General features: G+C 39.9%; 1 protein-coding gene across 1 annotated transcript; it reads left to right on the top strand.

Annotated features, from left to right (window-relative positions):
* Nucleotides 1-213: 213 nt before the first annotated feature.
* On the top strand, nucleotides 214-15,121 carry LOC103000940 (melanoma antigen preferentially expressed in tumors-like). Its single transcript, XM_057537671.1, has 5 exons — nucleotides 214-274; nucleotides 1,135-1,256; nucleotides 12,417-12,716; nucleotides 13,171-13,773; nucleotides 14,608-15,121. Exons 3-5 carry the CDS (start codon nucleotides 12,427-12,429, stop codon nucleotides 15,119-15,121), a joined length of 1,407 nt encoding a protein of 468 aa, XP_057393654.1. The 5' UTR covers nucleotides 214-274; nucleotides 1,135-1,256; nucleotides 12,417-12,426.
* The last annotated feature ends 1,193 nt before the right edge of the window (nucleotides 15,122-16,314 follow it).

Here is a 16,314-nt window from a genome sequence, read left to right as displayed (position 1 = left end):
CTCACGCCTAAGGTTCTCTCCCCTCGGTCCCTCTGGGTGGGGTCGGGAATCTGGCCCCGCCTCCCAGTAGATTGAGGGATAGGGGGTCACCTGACCTGAGCTGCACCAATCCAAGTCCTTTTCCGGCGAGTTTAACTGTGAGAGAGAAGCGTTAAGACGCCCAGTGCCGGAAACGCTGAGGCTTGTCGGCTGCGAGCTTCAGAGAGGGAGGAACGTGCTCCTACTGCTGGGGTCTTGGACAGCTCAAGTTTTTTCCAACTCTTGTTCCAATCAGGTAAGTTACAACAGCATTCTTTCTATAAATTACGCCTCTATTGACCTAAATTAAATTACCCAGGGTCAAGGTTTGGGGGTTAATAAGAAGGGCAATCGAACGGATTGCTCGGTCCACTGTCCTGTCCACGCTCCGTGCGTTCCTCTTTCCTCAGCTGTGATTCGCTTCAGTCGGGTGGCTAATCATTTCGCGCTCTCTCTTTAAAATCCCTCGATCAGCAGCCTTCCGCTTCTTAAAAAAAAAAAAAAAGGTATTTCTCCTTTGCACCTCAGTTTTGTTTGCGGTTTGTTTCGACATCTCAGACTTTAAATTGTAAGTATTGAAATGTATGTCTCTCTCCCCCCTCCCCCACCTCTCTCTGTATCTCTCTGGTCTCTGTCTCTCTCTCTCTCTATGTACGGTATTCCATTGCTTTTATACTTAAAATGGTTATCTTCTGAAGAGCAGATAAATACTCATCTACATCTTGGAGATGACTGCACTTTCATTTATTTTAATGGGCTCTCTAAAGCAGTTTGAAATCGTTTTGTAATGGATGATGCGGCTCGAGCATTTATCCATCCTCCTAACGGTATTTCAGTTAGTTAAACTATTATTAAACAGTGTCGTTTATACAATAACCATTCCTTTAACCACTGAATTTTTTTTAATGCTTTATTTTGAAATAATTTTAGGCTCACAGATACTTTGCGAATAGTATAGAAAGCCTTCACCCAGATTTCCCTAATGTTAACATCTTACACAGCCATAGAAAAATTATCAAAATTAGGAAATTAACATTGATGCAGTACTATTAACTAATCTACGTACTTTATTTGAATTTCACCATTTGTCCCAGTAATCTCATTTTTCTATTCCAGCATCCCATTCTGGATACCACATTGCATTTGGCCATCATTTCTCCTTAGTCTCCTCCAGGCTGACAGTTCCTTCAGCTTTCTGGGTCTTTCCCAATCTTGACGCTTTTGAAGATACTGGTCAGGTATTTTATAGAATGTCTGTCGACTTGGGTTTGTCTGATGTGTTCTTGTGATTTGATTGAACTTATACATTTTTGGCAACAATACCTGTTTTATTCTCCTCCCCTTCATCCCATTGGTGATGGAGGAATTTCCACCCTAGTGCTCTGGGGGTGGCTGAACACACGACACCTGACACTGGACAGGTACTACCCACAGCAGCTTATTAGTAACGTTTACTCACAGCCTGGGGAGGAGGACACTGCTGGCCAGGTAGAGCCTCACAGGAGTCCTTCTCTGGAAGAGAGTGAACAAGCAGGGGCTGTGGGGGGCAGTCTGTAGTAGCAAGAGGACGAGGTGACCCTTGGGTCACATGGGAGGATGTGATTGGCTTGTTTGAATACTTCTGTGAGCTGGTAGGGAACTGAAACCCGATAGTCAGGGGCAAGCAGGCACTGTGGCTAGTTCCCATGATAAGGCTGGTTCTTTGGCTAGGGGACCTTCTTCCTGGGAGCACAAGAGGGGACTGGGAACTTGTGGTTAGTCCATTTGAGACCCTCTGGGTTTTCCCCCGAATGTCAGGGCATACATGTCACTGTGCCTTAATTTTAGGTCTTATACCACGGCGCTGCAAAAGCGATTCTGTTCCCTTCTGCAAGCATCATGTGAGGGGGTACATGGTGTCCATATGTTGTATTAATGATGATATTCATTTGCAACACTTGATTAAGGTAGGGACAACTGTGTTGCTCCATTGTAATGGTACTGTTTTCCTATTTGTAAGTAATAAATATCGTGTAGGAAATACTTTCAGGCTATGAAAATGTCCTATTTCTTCTCAGACTGTTATTCACGACTTTTGAAATCCATCTGTTGATCTTGCCTACAACAATTATGACTTAATGGTGACTTTCTATTTCCTTATTCCTACTACATTGGTTCATTGGAATTCTGAAGAGCTGTCTTTTCTCCCCCATTTATTTATTTATAAATTTTCAAGTTGTTTATAAAAATTGTTTTATAAAATTGATTTCAAATTATTGAATCAAATAACTAATCAAATTATTTATGTCAGTATTGAATCATGAATAACTATGTTATATTGTGACTTATAATCAAATTATATCATTATTTAGTTTCTTGAATTGTTCCAGCTTTGGTGACCGCAAGCTCCTTTTGGTGGGGTCTGTGTTCTTTCAGCATGACCTGATCCTTTTCTGTGTGCTTCCTTGCTGGCATTGTAAGGTATTCCTGTTCGTCTTGTGTTCTTGTCCCCACCACGGCCCTGAAATCAAAACACTTCTGCAAAGAGCCATGCTTCCTTTTCTTGGAAAATGACATTTAGAAACCAATATCTCAGTGTGTGTTCGTTGCTATTGCGGTTTCATTGCTGCTACGTCCTCCCTCTCCATCCACAAATGAAGGAAATATACTGTATGTATATACTCGTGCTTACAGATACTTCTCAATTTCTCTACCTATATGTATAGATATTGAAAGCCAGGAGCTCACACTGATACTTCTAATTTTAATCCGTTGTAGCCTTGTTTGTAACTTCTTTGTCCGACCTGGCTCTCCTTATCTTCAATATTTACTTACTTGTTCATTCCTGATATATTCATGAAATAGTTGCAGAAATGCTACCCAATACACCTGTTAGAAACAGATTTGATAACTTGTGTTTGTGTACAGTTCTTTATGCCGTAGGCCTCAGAGGATGCAATCAAAGAAGTACTATTTTCCCAAGTTGCTTAGCTTAGCTATTTTCTTTCTCGCCTCTTCAGTTGTGGTTAAGACATTCATTTGTAGTATAGTTAGGTTAATTTGTTGGTGTTTGTGTTTGAGTTTGCCTCCTCCCCACATCTTAGTTGATTTTAATTTTTTATTTAATTCTGGGGTATGTGAAATATTACTGTGATTCAAAGAGTCAGGGCTGCACAGAAACATCTACTAGACAACTGTCACTCTTTCCTCATGCCTTCTAACCCCCTCCCGTTCCCCACTTATTTCCCACACTCCCCCTGTAGATAACCAATCTCTTTAGTTTCTGGTTTAATCTTTCCTGTATTTACTCTGCACAAATGAACTGATACATATATGTGTTCTTATATTGCCTTGTTTATTAAATGAAGGACGGCATTTTATAATGCTCCTTTGCACTTTTCCTTTTTCAGTTAACAGCATTCCATTAAAAATCTCTTTATGCCATAGAGGGCTTCATTGTTTTTCTTTTTGTTTTTGTTTTTTTACAACTGCATTGGACTCTGCTGACATATGTAGGGGCATTTAACTTGTTTTCAACATTCTGCAACTACAAACAGTGCTGCAGTGAATAACCTTAGGCATAAGTATTTTTGTGTTGGTGGAAATGGATCTTCAAGTTTTATTCCCAGCAGTAGTATTGTTGGGCCAAAAGTTAAGTGCATGTGTAGTTCTGTTAGGCATTTCCAAATTTCTCTCCAGAAGGGTTGTACTGGTTTTCACTCCCACTAGCTACTGTGACTGTTTCCCCACAGACTCACTAAGAGAACATGTTGCCCTACTTTTGTGACCTTTGTTGATGTGGTAGGTGAGAAATGATATCTCGGTATTGTCTTAGTATGCATTTGTCTAATTAAGAGAAAGTTTGACTATATTTTGAGGACTGTTTTATATATTTTTTGTGAATTTTCTGTTCATATCTTTTCCCATTTTTCTGTGGGAATACAGAGTTCTGTATATACTTGGACTACTATTCATTTGTCCGTGAGGCATGCTGCAAATACTTTATCTCAGTTTGTCAATTGCCTTTTGACTTAGTTATGATGTGTTTGCCGTACGTTAAAAAAAATCCTTTGTAGTCACATAGATCATTGTTTTCTTTCATTGCCTCTGGAAATTTGAGTCACAGTTAGAAAGCCTTTCCCTACGCTGAGGTTAAAGCAGAGTCCTGCCATATTTTCTTAAAGATTTTGTTATGGTTTCATTTGTTTAGATTCCTAACCCGTTTACAGTTTATTTTTGTGTATGGTGTGTGATATGGATCTACATTGATTCTTTTCCCAAATGTCTCAGTTGTTCCAGCATCATTTATTGAACGTCCATCTTTGCCTCAGTGGTTTTAAATGCCCTTTCATCATATACTGAAATTTCCATATGTTATTGTTGTTTTTCTGGGTTTCCTATTCTATTTCACTGGACTATTTGTCTATTCATGTACCAGTACCACAGTGTTATAATTACCGAGGCTTTATAGCGTGCTTTAATGTCTGGTATCATTACTCCCCACTTATAGGTTTTCTTTTTCACTTATATCCTGGCTATTCTTGCATGATTTAAAAAAAAATATTAATTTTATTATCCATGGATCTAACTCCATAAAAACGTTTGCTGGTATTTTTGAGATTATATTAAATTTATACATTAGTTTAGGGGAGAACCGACATCTTTTTAATGTTGAGTTATTCTATCCAAGAACATTGACCAATGTCTTTGTGCTTATTCAAGTTTCCTTCTATGTCGTTCAGGAGTGTCTAAAAATTTTCCTTGCGTAGATGGTCTCATTAAGTTTATTTCTATGCATTTAAGCTTTGTTTTTGCTACTGTATATGGAATTTTCTCTACTAAAGTGTCCTCCAGCTGTGTGTGTGTGTGTACACAAAGACCACTGACTTTTGTATGTAACTTTATATCCTACTACCTTGCTGATTTCTCTGATTGTTTTACTTAATCTGTCATTGTTTCTATAGGGCTTTTCAGGTGTACGGTAATATCATCTGCACACAGAGGTGGCTTTACTTCTTGTTATTCATTCTCATAAATCTAATTGATTTCTCTAGTCAACTGACTAATGCTCGTAGTTGAAGATTGAACAGGAATGATATAATGGGCATACTTTTCTTGTTCCTGACCTTATTGGAAAACCTCTGGTAGTCCCCCACTAAATAAAATACTTGCATGAGGAATTAATTATATATCTTTTATCATGTTAGGAATGCATCCCTCTTTCCCATTCCTTGAGGTTTTTCTTTTCTTAACATGAATGGGTGTTGAAGTTTCCCAAAGATTTGTTTGGCATCTGTGGTTTTAATCATATGATATTTGTCCTTAATTATATTACCATGGTGAATGATATCAATGGAATTCCTAATATAGAACCAGCCTTGTATTAATGGAGTAAATTGCACTTGATGACAGTATATTAGTTTCTAAATGTATTGTTGGATGTTTGCTAATTTTCTATTTAGTATTTTGGTATCTACGTTTTACCTGTTAGCATCCTACTGGCTTCATAAAAGAAGTTAGGGAAGTTTCCTTCCTTTCTAATGTTCTCACATAACTCATAGAGCTTTGGTACTATTTGTTCTTTGATGGTTTACTAGAATTCACCTGTAAAACCATCTGAGCAAGGTGCTTCTTGGGGGTATTGCTGTAATAACTTTATTTCTTCTATGAAAATTGCCTAATTTAAGCTTTCTAACACTAGAATCAGAGTTTTGGTAATCTGTATTTATCTAGGAAGTTACCTATTTCACATAGATTTTCAAGTTTATTTGCATAGAGGTTGGCAAAGTAATCTCTTCTATTTTCTGTTTCAGTGATTATTTCTCCTTTGTCATTTATTATTTTGTCTATGTGTGATCTCTCCCTTTCTTCCTTCATCAAGCCAGCTAGGGGTTTGTCCGTTTTGAAAAGCAAGATTTCGTTTTTCTATTTTGTATCTCATTCATTTCTGCTTTTATGTTTTGCTTTCTTTAGTTGTTCTTTTTTTCCTAGTTTTTTTGTTTGTTTGTTTCATTTTTTGAGGCCATACTTTAATTCATTTATCTTCATTCTTCCATTTTTACTCATAAAAGTGTGTACTGTGTGAACTTGCCTCAGATCACCGCTCTAAATGTATCCCATAGATGCCGATATGTAGTATTTCATAGTCATTCTTTTAAAAAATTTCTTTGCAACTTGAGTTTGCATCTCCTCTTATATTCAACATTTTTTAAGAGAAGCTTTACAAATTTTTTTCAGGTGGAAAGGCCTTTCTGTTTTCAATTTTTGTTACTAACTTTTATTGCATTGGGGTTAGAGAGGATTGTTTGTACTATTTCTACTTTATAGAAATTAATTATCTCAACTCTGTGAGATAATTATGATGCATTTTTGACAAGAATATATTCCCTCTATCACATTATTGATTAGCTTTCTCTTTTTTTTATATGACTTGATCAGCCTTAGACTGAGTTTGGTGTATTAAATCTCCTACTGTTTCTGTTTCCTGTTGTTATTATTATTATTTTATCTACGTCTTCTTGCATTTTTGCTTTATAAAGGTGTTTGTTTGTTATTGGTGCATAAATATTCCTAAGGCTTATATCTTCATTGTGAGTTTTGGCTTTTATCATTAAGACATGTTTTTGGTCCCGTTTAATGCTTTCTTAAAATCATCCTGAACCACCTGTTTTCTTAACACTTTACTCTCTGGTCTATGCATTTTTTCCTCCAGTATCTTTTAACACTCACCTAGTGCATTATGATAAAAAGTTTGTTCTATTTTCTTCTACTTCTCTCCCTTCTCTCATTTTTAGTTGCACAGTTTCCGTGTCTTTTTTTCACAGCATAAAACTTGTGTACATTAGTCTTCTCCCCTTTCCTCCACCTTGATTTTATTATTGTATGTAAAATACTCACCATTAGGTATTTTGGTGAAGTTTTCCTTCTCATCGCAGTGGGATCACAATCTCAGTTCCTCTTTTAGATTACTTGGCAAACATTCTGTAAAGAGAAGTATAGGAAATATTGTAAGTTCCTGGGTCACAGTGTCGCTGTCACTCTACTCTGCTACTGGAGTGCAAAAGCATTCATAGACAATACATAAATGATTGATCATGGCTTTGTTCCAATAAAACTTTATTTACAAAATCAAGCAGTGGGCTGGATTTGGCTCAGTGGGCCAGCTTGCAGACCCCTGCTCTAGTAGCTTCCTTAGGAAGGGCTGAGGGGTGCAGAATTTCCTAAGTTTCTACAAGTTGAAAAGCTTTTTCTGTAGGCTGTGATATTTAAAGGACACCCCAGTTGGTTATAAAATCTTTGCTTCAGCCTTTCTTTTTAGTCAATCTCTGTCTTTTGATTTTTTAAAATATTCTATTTAAGGTGGGTTTCATATCCTCCAATGCTTGCTTGAGTATAATTAATTTTGTTTGGAGTGTTGACTTCCAGTCTTTTTCTCCTTCATGGTTGTTTAATATGTGTGCACTTTTGTTTCCTTATCTTTTTTTTTTTTTTACAAAGTTTTGTATGGAATTCCCTTCATTCTGTTCATCTGTGTGATATTGGTTTTTCAACAAGATTCCTAGTTTAATAATGTGATATGTGTTTTATTGTTTGTAGAGTTTTTGATGATGGCCATTCTGACCGGTGTGAGATGATATCTCACTGTAGTTTTGATTTGCATTTCTCTAATGATTAAAGATGTTGAGCATTCTTTCAAGTGTTTGTTGGCAATCTGTATATCTCCTTTGGAGAAATGTCTATTTAGGTCTTCTGCCCATTTTTGGATTGGGTTGTTTGTTTTTTTTGATATTGAGCTGCATGAGCTGCTTGTATGCTCTGGAGATTCATCCTTTGTCAGTTGCTTCATTTGCAAATATTTCCTCGCATTCTGAGAGTTGTCTTTTCGTCTTGTTTATGCTTTCCTTTGCTGTGCAAAAGCTTTTAAGTTTCATTAGGTCCCATTTGTTTATTTTTGTTTTGATTTCCATTTCTCTAGGAGGTGGGTCAGAAAGGATCTTGCTGTGATTTATGTCATAGAGTGTTCTGCCTATGTTTTCCTGTAAGAGTTTGATGGTGTCTGGCCTTACATTTAGGCCTTTAATCCATTTTGAGTTTATTTTTGTGTATGGTGTTAGGGAGTGTTCTAATTTCATTCTTTTACATGTTGCTGTCCAGTGTTCCCAGCACCATTTATTGAAGACACTGTCTTTTCCCCACTGTATATTCTTGCCGCCTTTGTCATAGATTAGGTGACCATAGGTGCGTGAGTTTATCTCTGGGCTTTCTATCCTGTTCCATTGAGCTATATTTCTGGTTTTGTGCCAGTACCATACTGCCTTGATTCCTGTAGCTTTGTAGTATAGACTGAAGTCCGGGAGCCTGATTCCTCCAGCTCTGTGTTTCTTTCTCAAGATTGCTTTGGCTATTCGGGGTCTTTTGTGTTTCCATACAAATTGTGAAATTTTTTGTTCTAGTTCTGTGAAAAATGCCAGTGGTAGTTTGATAGGGATTGCATTGAATCTGTAGATTGCTTTAGGTAGTAGACTCATTTTCACAATGTTGGTTCTTCCATTCCAAGAACATGGTATATCTCTCCATCTATTTGTATCATCTTTAGTTTCTTTCATCAGTGTCTTATAATTTTCTGCATACAGGTCTTTTGTCTCCTTAGGCAGGTTTATTTCTAGATATTTTATTCTTTTTGTGGCAATGGTAAATGGGAGTATCTCCTTAATTTCTCTTTCAGACTTTTCATCATTAGCGTATAGGAATGCAAGAAATTTCTGTGCATACATTCTGTATCCTGCTACTTTATCAAATTCATTGATTAGCTCTAGTAGTTTCCTGGTAGCATGTTTAGGATACTCTATGTATAGTATCATGTCATCTGCAAACAGTGACAGCTCTACTTCTTCTTTTCCAATTTGGATTCCTTTTATTTCTTTTTCTTCTCTGATTGCTGTGGCTAAAACTTCCAAAACTATGTTGAATAATAGTGGTGAGAGTGGGCAACCTTGTCTTCTTCCCGATCTTAGTGGAAATGGTTTCAGTTTTGCATCATTGAGGACGACGTTGGCTGTGGGTTTCTCATACATGGCCTTTATTATGTTGAGGAAGATTCCTTCTATGCCTACTTTCTGGAGGGTTTTTATCATAAATGGGTGTTGAAGTTTGTCGAAAGCTTTCTCTGCATCTATTGAGATGATCATATGGGTTTTCTCCTTCAGTTTTTTAATATGGTGCATCACGTTGATTGATTTGCGTATACTGAAGCATCCTTGCACTCCTGGGATAAACGCCACTTGGTCATAATGTATGATCCTTTTAATGTGCTGTTGGAATCTGTTTGCTAGGATTTTGTTGAGGATTTTTGCATCTGTGTTTATCAGTGATATTGGCCTGTAGTTTTCTTCCTTTGTGACATCTTTGTCTGGTTTTGCTATCAGAGTGATGGTGGCCTCGTAGAATGAGTGTGGGAGTGTTCTTCCCGCTGCTATATTTTGGAAGAGTTTGAGAAGGATAGGTGTTAGCTCTTCTCTAAATGTTTGATAGAATTCACCTGTGAAGCCATCTGGTCCTGGGCTTTAGTTTGTTGGAAGACTTTTAATCACAGCTTCAATTTCAGTGCCTGTGATTGGTCTGTTCATATTTTCTATTTGTTCCTGGTTCAGTCTCGGAAGGTTGTGCTTTTCTAAGAATTTGTCCAATTCTTCCAGCTTGTCCATTTTATTGGCATAGAGTTGCTTGTAGTAATCTCTCATGATCCTTTGTATTTCTGCAGTGTCAGTTGTTACTTCTCCTTTTTCATTTCTAATTCTATTGACTTGAGTCTTCTCCCTTTTTTTCTTGATGAGTCTGGCTAATGGTTTATCAATTTTCTTTATCTTCTCAAAGAACCAGCTTTTAGTTTTATTGATCTTTGCTATTGTTTCCTTCATCTCTTTTTCACTTATTTCTGATCTGACCTTTCTGATTTCTTTCCTTCTGCTAAGTGTGGGGTCTTTTTGTTCCTCATTTTCTAATTGCTTTGTGTGTAAGGTTAGGTTGTTTATTTGAGATGGTTCTTGTTTCTTGAGGTAGGATTGTATTACTGTAAGTTTCCCTCGTAGAACTGCTTTTGCTGCATCCCATAGGTTTGGGGTCGTCGTGTTTTCATTTTCATTTGTTTGTAGGTATTTTTTGATTTCCTCTTTGATTTCTTCAGTGATCTCCTGGTTATTTCGTAGTGTATTGTTTAGCCTCCATGTGTTTGTATTTCTTACAGAGTTTTTCCTGTAATTGATGTCTAGTCTCATAGCGTTGTGGTGGGAAAAGATACTTGATACGATTTTAATTTTCTTAAATTTACCAAGGCGTGATTTGTGACACAAGATATGATCTATCCTGGAGAATGTTGCATGAGCACTTGAGAAGAATGTGTATTCTGTTGTTTTTGGGTGGAATGTCCTATAAATATCAATTAAGTCCATCTTATTTCATGCATCATTTAAAGCTTGTGTTTCCTTATTTACTTTCATTTTGGATGATCTGTCCATTGGTGAAAGGGGTGTTAAAGTCCCCTACTATGATTGTGTTACTGTTGATTTCCCCTTTTATGGCTGTTAGTATTTGCCTTATGTAGTGAGGTGCTCCTATGTTGGGTGCGTAAATATTTACAATTGTTATATCTTCTTCTTGGATTGATCCCTTGATCATTATGTAGTGTCCTTCTTTGTCTCTTGTAATAGTCTTTGTTTTAAAGTCTATTTTGTCTGATATGAGAATTGCTACTCCAGCTTTCTTTCGATTTCCATTTGCATGGAATATCTTTTTCCATCCCCTCACTTTCAGTCTGTATGTGTCCCTAGGTCTGAAGTGGGTCTCTTGTAGACAGCATATATATAGGTCTTGTGTTTGTATCCATTCAGCCAATCTATGTCTTTTGGTTGGAGCATTTAATCCATTTACATTTAAGGTAATTATCGATATGTATGTTCCTGTTATCATTTTGCTAATTGCTTTGGGTTTTTTTAGTGTAGGTCTTTTCCTTCTCTTGTGTTTCTTGCCGAGAGAAGTTCCTTTCGCGTTTGTTGTAAAGCTGGTTTGGTGGTGGTGAATTCTCTTAGCTTTTGCTTGTCTGTAAAGCTTTTAATTTCTCCATCAAATCTGAATGTGATCCTTGCTGGGTAGAGTAATCTTGGTTGTAGGTTTTTCTCTTTCATCACTTTAAATATGTCCTTCCACTCCCTTCTGGCTTGCAGAGTTTCTGCTGGAAGATCAGCTGTTGCCCTTATGGGGATTCCCTTATGTGTTACTTGTCGTTTTTCCCTTGCGGCTTTTAATATTTGTTCTTTGTGTTTAATCTTTGATAGTTTGATTAGTATGTGTCTTGGCGTGTTTCTCCTTGGATTTATCCTGTATGGGACTCTCTGTGCTTCCTGGACTTGATTAACTATTTCCTCGCGCCCTTCTCTGGAGCTCCTTTAAGCAGCGCTCTTAATCCCCTCTCCTCGCGCACCAGGAAACAAAGAGGCAAGACAGTCTCTTGTCTCTTCGGCAGCTCCAGACTTTTTCCCGGACTCCCTCCCGGCTAGCCGTGGTGCACTAGCCCCCTTCAGGCTGTGTTCACGCATCGAACCCCAGTCCTCTCCCTGGGATCCGACCTCCGAAGCCCGAGCCTCAGCTCCCAGCCCCCACCCATCCCGGCGGGTGAGCAGACAAGCCTCTCGGGCTGGTGAGTGCTGGTCGGCACAGATCCTTCGTGTGGGAATCTCCCCGCTTTGCCCTCCGCACCCCTGTTGCGGCACTCTCCTCCGTGGCTCCGAAGCTCCCCTCTTCGCCACCTGCAGTCTCCGCCCACGAAGGGGCTTCCTAGTGTGTGGAAACCTTTCCTCCTTCACAGCTCCCTCCCACTGGTGCAGGTCCCGTCCCTATTCTTTTGTCTCTGTTTTTTCTTTTTTCTTTTACCCTACCCAGGTCCTTGGGGAGTTTCTTGCCTATTGGGAGGTCTGAGGTCTTCTGCCAGTGTTCAGTAGGTGTTCTGTAGGAGTTGTTCCACATGTAGATGTATTTCTGATGTATTTGTGGGGAGGAAGGTGATCTCCGCGTCTTACTCTTCTGCCATCTTGAAGCTCCTCAGGAGGAAATAATTTGAGGAAGGCAGCTAGGTGGTCAGCATTGTCTTCTGCTAACTGACCTCTGATTTCTAATGGCATTTTATCTCAAGTGTGTGTGTGTGTGTGTGTGTGTGTGTGCACGCACACGTGTGTGTACACATATATAATTAAATATACACACAAGTCCATTTTCATTCTAGTCCTATAGTAGAGGTCACTTGAGTTGGCCCTATGATTCACCACATACTTATTCAATAAGTATTTTGTCCATAGCTAACCCTGGAAGCAAACAAGTGACTCTAGATATCTTCTCAGGATTTCTAAATACTCTCTACTCTGAAGCAGGTTTTTGAAGATGGACCAAAAGACCACAGTCACACTCCTAGAGCTTGCTGCAAAGAGTCTGCTGAATAATGAGCCTGCAGCTATCCATGCCCTGGACGAAATCCCAAGAGACCTCTTTGTTCCATTGTTCAATGCTGCCTTCTTGGGTGGGCATAAGACGGTGCTAAAGGCAATGGTGCAGGTTTGGCCTTTTCGCTGTCTCCATATTGGGTCATTGAACACACGAGAGTCATCCTATGACATCTTGGAAGCCATGATTGATGGTCTGCAGATCCTCCCTGCCCAGAACTCTTCCTCTTGGTAAGACTATGACCAGTAGAGACACAGGGAGTCAGCAGGAGGGTATGCTGTAGCCTGGGGCAGGGGGATACCTAACCGTCTCCCAACAGTAGCCAATGGTGAATACTGCAGTCTTTGCAGAGCTGTCGGTCAGCACTTGGGGTCACCTTCGGGACTCTATTGCCTTATAGAGTTGATTATAGAACAGAGGTGTTTGAGGACACTATGAATGGATCTGAGTGCGATTACACAGAAGTGGAATATGGGCATTGAGACAGGGAAAGCCCGGAGGTGAAGGAGGGGGTGGGGAAAGGATGAAAGACGCTGCATTTGTGTGGCAAGAACTTCTTGGTGACTGGCAGTGAAGTGAAAACCAGGGTTAAAGTGTTCTGTCCCTGCTTCTCATCATTGATCTTGCTGGGTTATATTAAAATCAGCTATCTCTCATGTGTTCTGTCTCTTCCTTTCCTTACAGGGGGCCCAAACTGAGGATCCTAGATTTAAGGCCTGACCTGGACTGTGAGACAATATGCTCTGAGATTGGGACCGCATTCCCTTTCTGTCTTCAGTCATGCATTTACTCTCAGCGCTCTATCTTTTATATAGAAGACGCTCAGCATAGTGTCAGGTGCCTCGGAATTGGTAATTCCGGGTCTGAGCCTCATTCAGCTCAGGAACCCATGGAATTACTAGTGGATATTTCCCTCAATAGTACCGTGAGAACAGAGCAATTCCTCTCTTTGCTTTGTAGTAAAGTTCAGCAGAACTTTGGGTCCTTGCACCTCTGCTGCAGAGGTTTGCGAATCCATAGAATGTCTGCCCTCAAAAGTATCCTGCAGTTTCTGGATCTGGGGTGCATTGAGCACCTGGAAATGGATCAGGCTAATCTGAGAGAAGTCGTCACCCTTTTGGCTCGGGTGATCCACCTGAACAGCCTGACTCTGTGTAACATCCCCTTTAAATCTTATAAGAGAAGGAACTTCAGATCTTTTCTCCTCTGGCTTGGGCAGCTGGACAATCTCCAGGAGCTCAGCTTGACTTTCTTCTGCCTCACAGATCAACTGCACACACTGCTCAGGTGAGGGGGTGGGGAAGAACCTGGGTTCCCTGAACACCTCATTGTTAAGACAGAAGAGACCATGCTTGGATCTTCCTAAGCTCCTTGTAGCCCATTTCTCCTTTTGCCTCAGCATAGGCACTGCTGGGAGTTTGAACCTAGCCGGGGGAGAGAGGGCTACCTTATGGTGAGCAGCAGATGAGGTTAGAAAAGGAAGCTGTGCTCATTCATTCATTCATTCATTCAGTGGCCGTGGGCAGACACTATAATAAGTCTGTAAATATATTGGTGAAAAAGACTCAGTCCTTCTCCTATTGGACTTTACAGCTCTCTAGAGAGGAAGGGGAGGCATTCAGATGGAGAAACATTAAGCTATAGGACTAATGCACATGCCCATGGATGGGCCCCAATAGTTAACACTGCCAGATAATTTTGCTCCTGTATTTTCCCCAAGGCTTAGACCCTGAACTGAGAGCTTGTCATCTGGGAACTAGTCAGAGGAAACCCTCAGTTGGCTGCTTTCCCAGACCCATCCTCGCCAAATTAGTGAATCAGATCCAACACTGATTATGTCGTATATACTAAGTGCATGCAATTTCTTCACTTAATCTTTCCCGCACTTCTGTATAATAATTACTGCTGTGCACATTTTCAAGATTAAAACCCTGTACCTCAGAGTGGTAAAGTAACTTTCTCAGGGTCACAAATCTATGAAGTCTGATCCCAAAGTCCACATTGTTAACCAGCTATTGCAAACCATGAACACAGTAGTTTATTCTAGAGCCTTAGGTACCTGTAATTTGGGGCTCATTGCCCTCATTCTTCTGAAATAATCTTACTTTTTTCTCTCTTTAGAGTTGTGCCACCTCAGTTGGATACACTGTATCTACCTTTCTGTAGCCTTTCTAACAGAGATGTCACTGTCCTGTCCCAGAGCTCTCAGGCCACCCACCTAAGGGTATTGAGTCTCAGTAACAACCAGATCTTCTCAGAGGTTTATGAGCCCTTCCAGACTCTGCTGGAGAAGGTCTCAAGCACCCTGCAACATCTGGAGATAAATAATTGTATGATAACTGATTCTACTCTCTCTGCCGTCCTCCCAGCCCTGAGCCACTGTACCCACCTCCGTGTCCTTAGCTTTGCCTTCAATCCCATTACGATGCCTGTGCTCAAGAGCCTTCTGCAGCACTTGACATCCTTGATGAAGCTGAAGTACGTGATTTATCCTGTCCCTGTCCATTGCTACGAGGAATGGAATTTTCATGAGAGTTTGGACCGACAGAAACTTGCTGAAGTCCAGGCTCAGTTGGAGGCGGTGCTGCACGGGGCACAGCGGGATGACATGACCTGGGCCACTTGTTCAAAGTGATGTCCACAGTACAAGGAGGTGTTTCAACACTGATGTGTGGCCATTAAAGCGTTCAGTTTTTTTTTTTTTTCTCACCTGAAACCCAAGTTTGTAGAGACACATATGTAAAGTTCTACTGTTCTAGGAAACTGGGGTTAGGAACACTGGATATGTAAACCGATCTCTATAAAAGAGGAACTTTTAAAAGGAAATGCAGGAATTTGAAAGGTCCTCTGGATCTCTTGGCCACTGCCCTCTACGTCTTCTGGTTACTAACCAGAGTGTTGGGTATGTGACGTAAGCTGACCCAGTCATGGTACATCATTTCCTTATCCACACTGATTGGTTCACTTATCCATTTATGGGCACTTGACACAAGTCAGATCAATTGAGACTCTTCCTAGAGGTGGTAGTTGTTGAATAATTTTACCCTCTAGGGACCTGCAAACTTCTTGTGTTTCTGATTACCTCAGGTGGCCTGTGAGAAACCACATGCAACTAAAAGGAAACAAACAAAGTATGCCCACTACCTACTGGTATCTTCATCAGCATACTGCTGCCTGATTTCCCAGGTCTCAGACCCCTGGCTCAGTTATTCCTTATTCCACACACATTCACCAAGTATCTGTTATGATCTAGGTACATTTCCAGGTGCTAAGAAAGATAAAGTCCCTGATCTCACTCAGAGTGTAGACATTCCTATGATTTATCAGTTTCTCTACTCTTTCTTAGAGGACTTGGGAAATTATTTATCCCCACATAACACAGTATTTTTTTCACTTTTTCCCCTTATATAGTCTGCTCAAATGATGTTGGCCTTTTTATGCTGTTGGATAGCTGCTCAGGCCTCAGGTCATGGCTTACATGTTACCTCCTCAGATAGGTTTTCTCTTACTTCCCCATTTAAGTAGATTTATTCTGCTGCTGCTTTTTCTTAATGTACCATGTATATTTCCTTCATGGTACACATGGTTGCATATGTATTTGCTCCCTCTGCTCTTCCACTAGAGTTGCACTGCTCGGTATGGTGCACACTAACCATATGTGGCTTCTGAACTCTAGAAATTTGGCTACTCTCAAATGTGATGTACCCTAGGTGTTGAATGCACACTGTGTATCCAAGAGTTAGTAGGAAACAAAGGGTGTAGAATAACTAATTGATAATTTACGTGTATTGTTTACATGTTGAAATGATAACATACTGCATATCAAAG

The sequence above is a fragment of the Balaenoptera acutorostrata genome, chromosome X, assembly GCF_949987535.1.
Source record: "Balaenoptera acutorostrata chromosome X, mBalAcu1.1, whole genome shotgun sequence".
Taxonomy (NCBI): domain Eukaryota; kingdom Metazoa; phylum Chordata; class Mammalia; order Artiodactyla; family Balaenopteridae; genus Balaenoptera; species Balaenoptera acutorostrata.
Note: the sequence above shows the minus strand (reverse complement) of the source record. Positions and strands in the feature narration are given on the sequence as shown.

Coding starts and splice junctions, on each gene's coding strand:
- LOC103000940 (XM_057537671.1), top strand. CDS start 12,427: ATGGACCAAAAGACCACAGTCACACTCCTAGAGCTTGCTGCAAAGAGT. Junction 12,717..13,170: donor GCCCAGAACTCTTCCTCTTG/GTAAGACTATGA, acceptor CTTTCCTTACAG/GGGGCCCAAACTGAGGATCC. Junction 13,774..14,607: donor CAACTGCACACACTGCTCAG/GTGAGGGGGTGG, acceptor TTCTCTCTTTAG/AGTTGTGCCACCTCAGTTGG.